This window comes from Equus przewalskii, chromosome 1, assembly GCF_037783145.1.
Source record: "Equus przewalskii isolate Varuska chromosome 1, EquPr2, whole genome shotgun sequence".
Taxonomy (NCBI): Eukaryota; Metazoa; Chordata; class Mammalia; order Perissodactyla; family Equidae; genus Equus; species Equus przewalskii.
The window spans coordinates 160,518,219-160,531,946 of record NC_091831.1 but is presented as its reverse complement, the minus strand read 5'-3'; the positions used below and the strand labels follow the sequence as shown (position 1 = coordinate 160,531,946).

At 51.5% G+C, this 13,728-nt stretch overlaps 1 protein-coding gene across 2 annotated transcripts; it reads right to left on the bottom strand.

Annotated features, from left to right (window-relative positions):
- Positions 1–8,733: 8,733 nt before the first annotated feature.
- REM2 (RRAD and GEM like GTPase 2) lies at positions 8,734–13,292 on the bottom strand. Of its 2 annotated transcripts, none has more exons than XM_070626640.1 (5): positions 13,064–13,292; positions 11,491–11,832; positions 11,173–11,246; positions 10,225–10,432; positions 8,734–9,827 (listed from the first exon to the last, which is right to left on the bottom strand). In XM_070626640.1, exons 1-5 carry the CDS (start codon positions 13,164–13,166, stop codon positions 9,532–9,534), a joined length of 1,023 nt encoding a protein of 340 aa, XP_070482741.1. In that variant the 5' UTR covers positions 13,167–13,292; the 3' UTR covers positions 8,734–9,531. The 2 variants fall into 2 exon arrangements, with proteins under 2 accessions (XP_070482741.1, XP_070482742.1); XM_070626641.1 differs by having other exon boundaries at positions 9,141–9,827; positions 11,491–11,826; positions 13,064–13,256.
- Positions 13,293–13,728: the final 436 nt, after the last annotated feature.

The window sequence follows — 13,728 nt, the reverse complement described above, 5'->3', positions numbered from 1 at the left end:
GACAACACAGGCCTGGGACCAACGAATTCCAGGGAGCCGAGTGAGTGTTCCAGCAATGGCCCTGCTGAAGGGGAGGCACACCTTACTTTGCCTGCTTTGTAAGCCTTGTAACAAGGGGCTGGCCAGAGCCTGGCTTACCTGCTAGTGGCCAACCAAGAGGGGAAGGTCTGAGGTTCATGGGCGGGGCTCTGTGGGGCTCCTCCATTCTTTACTGGTGTCTATGGCAACAGAATATTAAAACATTATTGTCATGCTAAAAATATGGATAATTGCTGTTAGATTTTAATTTGTCAGCTCCCAGACTTCTAAGCAGAGGGATGTTTTTTGGTGATGTTAGCTTCTAGGGTTGCTTGTGACACTGAAGTATTAACAACTTGAAGCCACTTGCGGCATAAAAAGCCACTGGGACCCCGGACTAGCTCTTCATCCTTCTGGGCTGCTGCAGTGTGACCTGCTGCTGCTGTTTGCTGCCACCCCCACACCTTCCCTATCCTGGTTTGCTCTCTGCACCTGGGGGAAGGGAAGGACAGATGCATTATTTTTAGGTAGGAGCATCTGGCAATGGCCCAGTCCCCCTATAGTTATTGATTTGACTGCTGATGCATCCTGAGAAGCACGGTGCAGACCGTTTTTGTTAGTCATCTTGAGGCTATGGACCCGGCCTCTGCAGGGCAGTCTTGAACTCTTCCCAACTACAAGTACCCACAGGCCTTGCCCCACTGTCCGTCTCAGATGGACAATCTCTGATTGGTTTCCTTATGTTTCCGTCCCTACCTACTTTGTCCTTCCTGCACTTTGATTCCTTCTGCCTCAATCCTTCCTTGCTCCCTGTTTTTAGTTTCTCATACAGCCTCTTGCTGGGTGAGAGACAAAGGTGGAAGGGAGGATACGTCTAAGACGACTTCTACTCTAGTCTTAACCCATATAAGGTGACAGCATCTAGTGGGTGACAGCCAGTGTCTTTGCGTGTGTGTGAGTCAGTACCTTGTTGTTACTCATCCTTCTATTGGGGGTGGCTGGAGTGGAGAGAAGGGGGCAGTGAACAGCCTCTGGGCCCAGCCTAAGGTAAAAGAAACCTCCCTCAGTCTCTCCTGCCTGAGCGTGGTGGTTAGGGCGGGATAGAGGTGAGACTGACTCACTTCTTTTCCCAGCATAGTTAGAGTTTCCCACCAGTCCTCAATTCTAAATGGGATTTTCATCTGACTTTTGGGCCTATGCATCACTAAGGCCAGTGGCATTTCCCCTATTTTTTAAACTGCTATGTTCTTGACGTTGGGATTCTGCTTACCTTCTTAGGCTCCAACAACACCTAAATTTGAGCTACAGCAGAAGCAGGGGTTTGACCTATGAAGCTTTTAGTCCTGGTGCTTGTGATGAAGGAAAATGAGTTAAAAACTCGAAGGGAGATATTCTATCACAGCTCCTCTTTGCTCTGTTAGGGAAATGGTCTGGGGAGAATCGGGACGTAATACTTAGACAATGAGAAGGGATGATCCTGGCTCCGAAAAGTGAGGTGGTAGGAGGTGGTATAATGATAATTGTTAACATTTATGCAGGATTTGTTGTGGGTTAGGCATTGGTCTCACCTCTTCATATGTACTGAATCGTTTAATCCTCCAATGACCCTCTGAGGTAGATTCTTTTATCTTTGTAAATGAGGAAATGATACCGAAAGAGACTAAATAACTTGCCCATGATTACACAGTTAGCAAGTTTGGGATGCCAATCCAGGCAGTCTAGCTCAGATCCCTTGATCTGAATCTTCACCGGCCTCTCAGCACTCCTGTGGAAGCCAAGGCCTTGGAGTCCTGGGGAAGTGTCACTTTTTCTATCTCTATGACTATAGTTCTCGGTATACCCTGAGTTTTTCCACTTGCATGTCCGCTAATCTTACTCTCTTCCTGCTCCTCTTCTGCTGCTCAAAATCCTGTCCTTTAAGACTCTGAAGCTTTCCTAGTTGGAGTTGATTTTCCTTTTCAGTATTCTTTGTCCTATTATAGGTCTTATTCTGCCTTTATTTAGAGTTCTTTGTAGACTCTCTTACTAGATGATTATAGCCTGATGAGGCCAGCCATAGACGTGTCCTTTTCATTATTGCTTTGCTTTGTGCATATTACATGTCGGTTGAATTGAATAATCCCTCTCTGTTCAAATCAGAGCCAGGCTTTCCAAAGACCATCCCTTCTAGTGTGCTTTCCCTGGCAGCCTCATCCATTCCCTCCTCACTCCTCTAAGAGAAGAGGCAGCTTTACTCCTTTTGGTGTTACCATGGTAGCCTGTGATGCTTTCTATCTGAAGTGCTGCTTGCCATCCACCAGAGACTGATGTTTCCATGGCAACCAGGTGAAGTCAATAGTCATGAGCTGGATGCAGGAAAGGAATTCTGGTCGGAGAAGCTGTGTGTCTGAATCTTCTGGCTTCAAACATCCCTTCTCCTCCCTTCCAACTTTTGCATTCTGTATCCAGAACTGATTTGCTCTCAAAGCGTGCTCTTGGTTGAGAGAGCTCTGTGTGTTTGAGGTGAAGCAGACCAACCAACTTAGATCATGTGGGAAGGTGGAGGCAAGAAAAGAGCTGATCAAAGATCACTTTTAAAAGTTGGATGAAGTCTGTTAGCTGTCCCAGATGTTCTACTCTCAAAAGCCCTTAAGGAGTTGGCTGGAGTTAGTGGAGAGCCATTAAGCAGTTATTTTTGAGGGCAATGGGTAGATGGATGAGGTGCCTGAAGATCAGAAAGGAGCCAGTCAATGCTGGGTTACAGAAAGAGGAAACAGTGACCTTGGAAGTCAGAGACTTGTCAAGCTCTTGCCATCCAGAAAGGATGGGGAGCTTCAATCAGCTTTCAAGTATTGTGAAGCCTACTTGTTTGGAATGAGTGGTGCGGAGAATTAGCCACCTCCTCCCAACTCCTGGGCCAACCAAGCCAAGGGACCCGAACCTTGTAGTAGAATGCTCACACTGGAGCACCACTGCATGGTTCAGATCCCTCTTCTGTCACAAACTAGCTGAGTAAGGTTAGGTGTTACTTCACTTCTCTCACTCAGACTCCTCATCTCTAAAAATGAAATGATAACAATAGTACCTATCTCAGGGATGTTATGAGGATTAAATGAAATGATACGTGTGGATAGCTTAGAACTTGCTAGCTTGTGTTTACTACAGCCATCATTATTCCCATTCCTCTGGGTGCCTACGCACTTGACTTTCTTTTTTTTTTTTTTCTCAAAGATTTTATTTTTTCCTTTTTCTCCCCAAAGCCCCCCGGTACATAGTTGTGTATTCTTCGTTGTGGGTTCTTCTAGTTGTGGCATGTGGGATGCTGCCTCAGCGTGGTCTGACGAGCAGTGCCATGTCCGCGCCCAGGATTCGAACCAACGAAACACTGGGCCGCCCGCGGCGGAGCGCGTGAACTTAACCACTCGGCCACGGGGCCAGCCCCCACACTTGACTTTCTACCTGACTTCATTCTCCTTTCCAACTTCAGAGAACACGCAAGATTTAGAGGGGGAGAATGAGGGTGGGGTGAGGGTGGGGCAATGGTGAAAATAAACCTTAATTGTTCGTGGGCTAAAGTCCCAGGCTCACAAGGTCCCAGGTCACATACAACAGGCCTAGCTTTCAGGAAAACAAATCCCACTGGCCCAGGCTCTTTCCATGCCTGAAACTCTGTATAATGAGATTATAACCAGACGGCTTTGAAAAATCAAGATGAGCCCCCCCAGGTACCTTCAGGATACCTGGTGCCCTTTGCTTTGTCTGGCTGGGGGAAATCCCAGCGTATTCTCCATTACAGTCCTTTACCTAGCATCCCTCCTAACCTCTCCCAAGCATTCCTATAGCACCTGCCTTTGTTGGTCTCTAAACCTGGCCCTATCTGGTATTTTCCTGTCCGAATAAGTATTTTAAATCAGCACAGGTCCTCTGCCTGAAGACAAGTTATAATTTGAGCAAAAAGCAGAAAATTGTGCAGTGTAATACCATCACTTAGGCTTAAATTGCCAATCTTCTCAATTCTCCCCAAACAAAAGATCCAATGACAGGTTACCTGTGAGTTCTATGGGAGGCATGTTGGCCCATGTGGACCACAACTTAAATTTGTATCTCCAGAGTGATGCTGTGCTTTGAGAGGTTAGCAAGCTGCCCAGGTGCCTGAATAAGTCACAGCTTGCAAAAGCATTACTTCACTGCTTGTTTGTTTCATACTTGACACATTCAAAGATATTTGCATTTTTATTTTATTTTTTTGCTGAGGAAGATTAGCCCTGAGCTAACATTCACTGCCAATTTTCTTCTTTTTGTATGTGAGCTGCCACCACAGCATGGTCACTGACAGACAAGTGGTGTAGGTCCATGCCCAGGAACTGATCGCAGGCCGCTAAAGTGGAGTGCACTGAACTTAACCAGTAGGCCACTGGGGCTGGCCCAAGATATTTGAGATAGATTTTTTTTTAAGATTTTTATTTTTTCTTTTTCTCCCCAAAGCCCCCCGGTACATAGTTGTATAGTTTTTTAGTTGTGGGTTCTTCTAGTTGCTCAGCGTAGCTTGATGAGCGGTACCATGTCTGCGCCCAGGATTCGAACTGGCGAAATGCTGGGCCGCCGCAGCAGAGTAGGTGAACTTAACCACTCAGCCACGGGGCTGGCCCCTGGCCCAAGATATTTGCATTTGTATTTAGTCCTCATGACTATCCTACAAAGTAGGGATTATTATCTTCATTTTATAGTTAGGAGAGCTGAGGTTCAGAAAGAGAGGTTAAGAGTGGCTTTGTCCACAGACCTCCATCCAGAACTAGTGGGCCTCAGTGCTAACTAAAACCCTTGCGAGGCTCCACTGAATTTATATTCACATCTTGACTATACAAGGCCACCAAGCTGCGGAGGCATGACATCAAGATTCAAGTAGATGAAAAGGGTCCTTGAGCATATCCATCAGAGAGCCACCAAATGATAAAGGACTAAGAAGCAGGATGCTCTTGTCTGGTTTTGGCGCCCCTTGATAACTTGGTTGCACCATCCGGCCAAATTTTGCTGCCTTCTGTCTAGAGAGGGTCTTTACCTCATCATGTGGTGGGCTGCCCACCATTTCTCCTATGCATTTCCTCATGTTTCATCACACAGAGTTTCTTTTCTTTCTTTCCCCCAATCTATCTACAGCCTACATACATCCTTCAAGGCCCAATTCCTAAAATATGTCTTCTAAATGTTTTTTCTTTCATTCTTAGAGATTCTTAGAGCACATGATGGTGCTAGATGGTCAGATTATGGTATAGTTTGCTGCTGTTTTGGCCATGGTAGTGCTGTCACTGCCTTGTTCTGTCTCTCCAGGTCAATTGTAAGCTCCTTAAGGGCAGAGATAGTATCTTCTCTGTATTTTTTTTCCCCATAGGGCCCAGCACAGTGATACATGTGGCAGTACTTGAGGGGAACAACAAGTATTTGTGGATGAAAGATAAAAATGTCCAGGAAAAATTTACTTTGACTGATGTGGATTGGAACCATGTTAGATTAACAAAAAGATGTACATATGAGTGGCCTTTCTGGGAGTGAAGGTTTAACACAGAAGACTTGTGAAGTGTCCTTCCATGGCTCCAGCAGCTTTTCAGAAAAGGAGAGCCCCTGCTCCAGTCTCTCTCTAGGGAGGGTTAGATGCATCAGGGCCTAATGGCCCAAATGTAAGCAGAGGCCCAGAGCAGAGGGATACCTTACAAGACAGGACTGGCCTCACCTCTGGCCCCTCAGGGGAAAACATACACAGTCTATGCTCTTGGCCAATGAGGAGGCCTTTTGGGCCAGGGGGCATGGCCGTAGGGGAGTGGGCAGGGGCTGGGGTGGTAAGAGGCACAGACCCCAAGACAAAATTGCAGTGTTAAGAGGATCATGAGGGCAGGGAGGACCTCACCTGGCACAGGCAGCTCCGGCCCTGGCCCTGTGCTGATCTCCCAAGAGTCCAGACCAAGCAGCCGGGCCCTACTTGGCCTTCATCAGAGGGCGAGAGAGGAATGGCCTGGCTCTCAGAGAAGACTCCACCTCTCCTGAGTCTGGCGGGAGTGTGACTTCAGCTTCCGTCTGTTCCGAGCTCTTCCCTGTAGGCGTCTGGAGGGAACACACAGATGGGTCGGCTGATGGGACTGGCTGAGTTGGGGGGAGGGAGGCTTATGGTGTGTGTGGCTCCCCTCATGGGGAGATCCTGCCATCATCATCTTCAGTATGAACATTTTAAGCTTCTACCACACGAAAGGCATTGGGCCTTCTTGTTCCTCATCCTCCCCTCTTGACACATTTGACCACTGGTGGTACTCTTCCTCTAGCAAAACCCTCCTCCTTAGCAGTAGCCACTACATGCTCCATCCTAGTTCTTCCACCGCCTCTGTGGGGGCTGCATCTCTCCCTTCCTCATTTGCCTATCCTCAGGAATCTCTGTTTGGTCTGTCTTCTTTCTCTGGAACACCAAGTCTTTGACTTGTTTTAAATTATTTTATTTAGTTTTTGAACAGGTAAGGTATGCCATAGTTAAAAATTCAAGAGTTAGAAAAAGGGAATACAATGAAAAGTAAACTTCCCACCCCTGCCCTCCACCCACCCAGTTCTCCTTCCCAGCACCAATCAGTACCATCCTGGTTTGCAATTTAATGGGTCAGACCCCTTTGGAAATCTGATAGAATCCATGAACCCTCTTCTCGGACAAATGCATGACTGCACTAACTCATCAGATTGTACCATTTCACAGGAATCACAGACCTCTAAACCCATGTGTGGTTTGAGGTTGAGGCTCCCAGCCTGTATTGCACCTTCTCCCTTTATAGCTTCCTCAGCATAATTTGTGGGTCCCTGTGCAAAATCAAAATGCAGCACTCCTTTTTCAAACAATTTCAAGACAGTGAGAGCATTAAACTAACCATGGGACCCTCTGTGACTGCACCCATGAAGCCAGCCCTGCATCTCATCCTTCCCTCCAGCTTCTCTTTATGGTGATTATTCTCATAGCCGTCTCTTGCCCTCACTTGTTCTGAATTTCAGACCCAGCTGTCCAGGGAGCTGCTGAAATTCCATGTGGATATTCTTCTAGCATCTCGAACTCAGTCTCCAAAATGGAGCCATTTACCCCTTACTTCCTCCGCCCCCTAACTCCTAGTTCCTCTCCATCCTCCCACCACCCGTGACTCCTTCCTTTCTTTATACCCAGCCTCTCAGTTGCCAAGTCCCATCAATTCTGACTCTCAAACCCATGCCACCGCTCCTTTCCCATTGGCCCCTCCTTTCCCACTGCTGTTTCTTGCAGGCTGTCCCATATGCCTTACTGTGATTGGTCCCTAAGCTCAGCTCCACAGGCCTTGCCTCTGCTACTCCAATCTGATCTGTGCACACCTCTCCCGCTTCCTCTTCCCAGAGGACCATCCTGGTCATGTCACTTCCACACTCAGAGACCTTCAGTGACTCTCACTGCCTACAGAGTTGGTTACAAACTCCTTTGCCTTGTCCTTTGCAGTAGGGCTCCAAACCTTCTCTTACCCCGCCTCTTCATGTCCCTGAGGCTTCAACCCAACTGTAGAACCATCTGGTCCCTTAATGGGACCAGTGTTTTTTCCTGCATTTTAAAATTTGAACTGCCTCTGTTCATGATCCCCAGAGTTCAGAGCTGGCTTATTCCCCTAGAGCCATGTAATTTCTCTGGCCCTTTCACCACAGCCACTGCCCATGACCCCGCCCATCATGTTGTCTGCATTTCTTCTACTGTCCTTCATCTTCCCCCCATCCTTACCGGAAGGGGAACCTCAGATGCAAAGCTGGATAAAGTCACCATTAAGTATCAGGCAGACATGAGTGGAATCCCATCTCTGTTCCTTATTGACCTCAGGCAAGTTGCTTAAACTCTCTGTTTCTTCCACAGTAAAAGAGGTAGTAAAACCTTATGTCATTAAAGAATTAACGGACAAAGTGAATAAAGTCCTAAGGATAGTGTCATTATTCATATTATCATCTTATAACCACTTGTGCTGAGCTGGTCCCTTTTGGCTCCTCCGCAGCTGCAAGGACTCAGGAGACATCTCATCCTCTTTCCATCAAGTTCTGGGGGACCTGCATGGGGTGGAGTGGAGGCCTGGCCCTCAGGTAGCTGTAATGTATGTCTAGGGATGAGTGGAGCTGCTGCCTCTGCTCCCTTTGTTCAAACTCGTGGCTCCGGCAGCAGCAGGCGTGGGCGTCCCCAGGGGAGGCACTGACAGCTTCAGTTCTCACACGGGCTTTACAGGTGACAGCTGGGGTGATGGGGCCCTGTCAGGGGAGGTGCAGACCGGCCCCATTATGCTCCAGCTGATGAGCCTCCCTGGTGGATGGGGGCCAAACCCTCAACCAGCCCAGGTCATAGCTGAGTATAGCTCCGGGCCCTAAATGTAGCCTCCAGCTGGCTCCTTGCAAGATAAGGTGGGGTAAGGAGATGGGGCCTAGAGACTGGAGACTTCGTCCCTCCCTCTGTGTCACTAAGTTACTAAATTACTTCTAGCAGGTCCCTGCTCCTCTCCAAGACTGTTTTCTCATCTGCAAGGGGACTCAATTATCAATAAGGGCCGGTGGCCCCCTGTTAGGGACCACGCCAGGACTAAGTCAGTTCTGGAGCCTCCCTAGGGATTTAAGTTCCTTGCTCTTCTGGGCCTGAATTTTCTCGTCTGCAACAGTTTCTATCAACATCCATTCTTTCCGTGGGGGCTTTGACAACAGAGAGTCAAAGTGAGCAAGTGCCGTAGAAAAATTCTTTATTGAAAAGGGAAGGGTGGCCCCCTTGCTGGTGCCTCCTGGGCCCTAGCCGAAGCAGGGTTGCCACCGGCTCAGGTCTTCACGCTGGCATCTGAAGGCAGAACTGGGTCCCCAGTTTACCTTTAATAACCTTAAAGGGGAAGTGCCATGATGGCATGGTAAATCACAGAATTAACGCTGGAAAATAGCACTTCCAGGCCCTCGCCTTTAAGAACTCCTTAAAGGGAAAGTGGAGAAGCACAGCAGATGACCACTAGAACGTTTTAAGTCCCAAAGATGCGTCTTCGTGTCATTACCTTTAAGACTCTCTTAAAGGTGAGGCATATTCGCGCAGAGTACAAAGGTGGAAAACTGTAAAGGAGTCTACAAAGCACTTTGCCAATTCTCGCTTTTAGGATCTCTTTACAGGACAGGTGGTCAAGCGCGAATTAATAAAAAACAAAATACCTTGCAGCACTATTTTCCTTCCGGCCCGCCGGCACCCGCCCCGCCCACCGGCCGCCGCGCGCCCCCGCAGGTCTGCGTCCTAGCCTTGTAGGCGCTCTGCGGCGGGAGGTATCCAGAGAATGCGCGACGGCGGGGGCGGGGCTGGGGGGGGGTGACATCCGCCGGCCCCTCCCCCGCCGGGGCCTGGGCCCGCCCCGCGCGGCCATACCAGGGCGTCCTGGGAGTTTTTGGTTTCCTAGACGGTCTTCACAAAGGAAGCCGGACAGGGGCGGGGCAAGAGCGCAAGCCGAGGCGCGGTGACCATGGCGACCGCGTGACCATGGCGACCGCTGCTCAAAGCACAGAGAGGTCGTGACACGACCTGGAGCGCTGCTTGAAGAACTTGGCGTTGCGCGGCACCAGGTTGGCAAGGAAGCGCTTGGCCTTCTTGGTGAGGCTCTCGCGGCGCGCGGGCGGCGCGGGGCCCTCGGGGCTGCCCCTCTCTGGCCGCTGGCGCCCGGCACGGCTCCGGCCCCGCCGCAGCCGGATCTGGCGCACCGCGCCCTCGAAGAGCTCCCGCGTGTTGTGGTGCAGCGCGGCCGACGTCTCGATGTGCTTGCAGCTCAGTGTCCCTGCCAGGTGGCGGCCCTCTGCAGGAAGGGGTCGGTTCAGGCGCCCGCCGGGCTGCACTGAGCCCGCGGCGGGACAGGGCGGGGCGGGGCGGGGGTGTGGGGGCGGGGGACACCTGGGGAGGTCGCGGGAGTGCAGTGGAAAGGGATGGGGCAAGTAAGAACAAGGCAGGGGTCAAGCGGAGGGCGGTGGTGGTGCGGAGGGGCGGGAGAAGGGAGCTTGCAGAAGAGGTGAGGGGGACGGAAGAGAAGGGCTTCTCAGGGGCCCAGGTGTGGGCATTGAGAGTCTACTCTTAATCTGGGGCCAAATGCAGCTGAGTTTGTGCACCCGTGAGGGCCTTTTGGAGAAAAGATGACCTGGAAAGGAGAGGGTCCTATGAGGTTGCAAGTATGGATAAGGTTCAGGAAGGATACCCACCCTCCAGTGAAACCTCCCGGGAGCGGACCAGGTCGCTCTTGTTTCCAACAAGGATGACAGGCAGGTCGTGGTGGGGCCTCCCAGCCCGGAGCCGAAGTAGGGTCTCTGGAACTTTGGAGAAGCTTTGTCGGTCGGTGACTGAGAAGACGATGAGAAAGGCATCCCCGTTCTGAAGGCAGTGGTCCCGCAGCCACCCCCCTGCATCTCCCTGCAGATGGGGAGAGAGTCGTGGGATGTAAGGGCTGGAGGAATGGGAGAACCTGTCCAGGACCTACATCTCAAGGATGAGGAATCAGGATGTGAGGGCGAAGCCACCTGCTTGGGTCAGCAGAGCTGGGTAATGGCGGAATCTCCATACCCAGAGTGTGCTTGTGGAAGGAGGAGAAGTTTGTAATGTGAACCCCACGTGGGAGAACTGAATTGGGGACATAGGATCCTAGACTAGGGTAGCCCTTCCTGCTTTCTTATGCCTAAACTCTTAATTAAAAAATGAATGCTATTCAAGTGTATGTAATATGGCCTCTCATTTCTACACAGTAACCATTTGTATCCAAATATCCCCAAGTCCTCACTCTTTTTTTTTTTTTCCTTCCCTGATATTCCAGAGCCCTGAGCTCTTGTCCTGTCAGATCAGACTCTTCTAGGCTAAAAAGTGTATGGATGGGGTCAGTTGCAGGGTGTTCAGCCTAGCTTGCAGCTGCAGGATTTGTCAAATTCAGGTCCTAATTTGCCTCCGGGGCAGAAGATCCTGGAAAGACAGTGGCTCTCGAATGCCATGATTTGCACACTGGTGTGGGCCTTTGCTCTATGAGCTGATACATACGAAAAGTCAGGTTCCAGTACATGTTGAAACCAGGGCCTGCAGTCCCACCAGCCTTCAGCCAGTCTTTGCCCTCCCCAGCTGTCCCAGGTTTTGTCCCCTGCTTGCAGCCACATCTTAGTTCTCACCTGTTCCCAGATGTCATAAACAACTAGAGTCACTTCCTCCTTATCCACCATGATGCGTCTCTCATAGGTGTCCTCTGTCGGGAAATAAAGACAGGGAATAGAGTCCATTAAGAGGCTCCCCAACACCTGTGAGACCTGGTAATCAGGGATGCCTCAGATCCCAGCACCAGGGACCCCCTCCAGGAAGGTTGCCACAGACAGCATTGGAACAGCATCTCTTAGATTCTGGCCTCCAGGGGCTGCTCACACCTTGAGCTCTTCCATCCCTGACTGGGGCTCCAGAGACACCCTCAACCCTTGCAGGGCTCCCCCAAATACCTGGGTTTTCCGGCTCATGAGCACTGTCTCCCTGGAGACCACCGAAAGTGCCTGCTAGGGTGCTCTTGCCCACGCCGCTCTCCCCCACCAGCATGACCTTGAAGATGCCATCCTTTTGGGTTGGGGCTGCCTCCCCTGAGCCCAAGGAGTCAGAGGAACCAGAGGATGAGGCTTGAGGTGGCCAGTCAAGTTCATCTACAGCCTGGGCCCGCAGCAGCTGGTGCTTGTAGGGCACAGGCATACTGCCTCTTCGTCTGGGAGCCCCTGGGGCAAGGGGTGGCCCGCCCCGGTCCAACCCTGCCAACAGTTTCTCTGGCTTCTTCAGTAGTGTGGCATCTGTTTCTGGCAGGGCAAAGAGAAGGAAGCTATGAGAGGGGTATGCCTAGCCATCTGCAGAGGGCTCAGTCCTGGCTGCTCTGGCTTCAGAGGCCCAGTCAATGACCATGACCCAGAAGGAGCTGAGAATCTTTGGTCTGACCTCTTACACTGAATTCCCCCAGAAGCCTGAACTGGTGAGGATCCAAGGAGCTGACTTAAAGTCTTGCCCAATGTGGTTTCAGCCACAACCTATTCAAAACAAGCCCCATGCAGGGGAGGCACCTGTGGGTAGGCTCACACACCCACTCACACTTCACACTGACACAGAGGCACACCCCCAGCCCTAGGCCTCTGGCCCCAGGACTGCCCCTCCTCTGCCAAGAGGACCTGCCCCCTACTGCTTCCTACACTGGAAGTCCCCACACTGGGGAGATGAGACACACAGGGGATGAGAAACTGAAGCCTCTGCCCAAGTTCTGGGGGGTGGGTATTGGTAGAGTCAAAAACTTGGTGGGGAGCCTGTTCCCAGGGAAGGAGCTTTGCTCTCTCAGATGTGTGTATCGGGTCTCTATGGGTGTGTGAGAGGGGATGCCTCTTCCTGTGGCCCTGTAGGTGAGCATCCCCAAGTGCATGGCTGTGTGTGAGAATCCTCCTGCATCCCTGGCTGTCCCTGTGAGTCTGAGAGAATATTGTGTTCATGGTGTGGTCGAGGGAGGGAGGGAGGGAGAGAGAGAGTGAGAGAGCGGGAGCATGAGGGAGAGGGAGAGTGACAATGCATGGGTCAGGGGAACTGAGAAGGAATGACAAACACAACAAAGGGGGATGGAGAGAGGCTGGAAATAGCCCACAATCAATAGTTGGCCAGCAGCCAGGGCCTCTAGGAGCCAGAGAAACCCTTACAACAGGTCCCCAGGGTAGCCCCCTGCCCATGATTCCCTGGTTTGTGGGCTGCCCCTTCCCTTTCTCTCTTCCCTCCTGCCCGTCCCATCCTCTTGGGAATGAGGCTGACCTAGGGGCTAAGCATCACTTTCCCCAGCGAAGCCCTGGGAGGGATGGGGGAGGGAGCGTCTAGGCAGCACCCCCTTTCCACCCCCAGCCCTAGTGTCCGAGGGAGGCCCCCCCCACTTCCTGAGTTGCTCTTTCCCTCTTGCTGTTTAGGTTCAAGCTCCTTCAACCCCTGGTTCTGACCTCCCCACCAAAGCTTCAGCTCCCACTCCCATGGTTTCAGCTGGAACCTGCCCAGCTCAGCCCTCACCTGGTGTGGGCGTCCCTGGTGGGGAGGCCTGGTGGCTGCCGGAGGGGCAGAGTGCTGTGGTTTCTGTGTCCGTGTCCATGTCGGTGTCGAGGTCCGTGTACATCGGTGTGCGTGTGCGTGTGCAGCCTGGCGGATCGCAGCACCGGCTCCCTCACTCAGCAGCACTGTCAGCTTTTCCCTTTAAATACCAACCACCACCCCCCCAGCCCCACCCCCCCCCCCCACCCCCCCGCCGCAACTGTGCCCTCCCCTGGACACCTGGGGAAACTGGCCCGCCCCCTGATGAGGTCACACATGCTAATGAGCAGTGATGTCAATGGGATTCCCTCCTTTCTGCCCCCCCTCCTTTGTGTCGTTTCCCTGTGGGAGCACACACACTGTGGAATCTGGTTAAGACATGAACAGAACAGTCAGAGAGGCAGAAGAAACAGGGTTCAGAGAAGTCGGGCAAGGGGTCAGTGGGTAAGGGAGCTGAGGATGGCAGGAGGCAAGGACAGAGGACGTCGTTCAACTCTGTATCCAGCCCTCTTGCCCAGTGTCCAGTTCAGAGTGGGTGCTCATGGCTAAATGGGGGGGCTAGAGGCAGAAACCAAAAGAGATGCAAGGACAGGGGGACAGTCACCCTGCCATCAAGCTTCCCTGCCATCCTCTCCTTCCCCATTAAC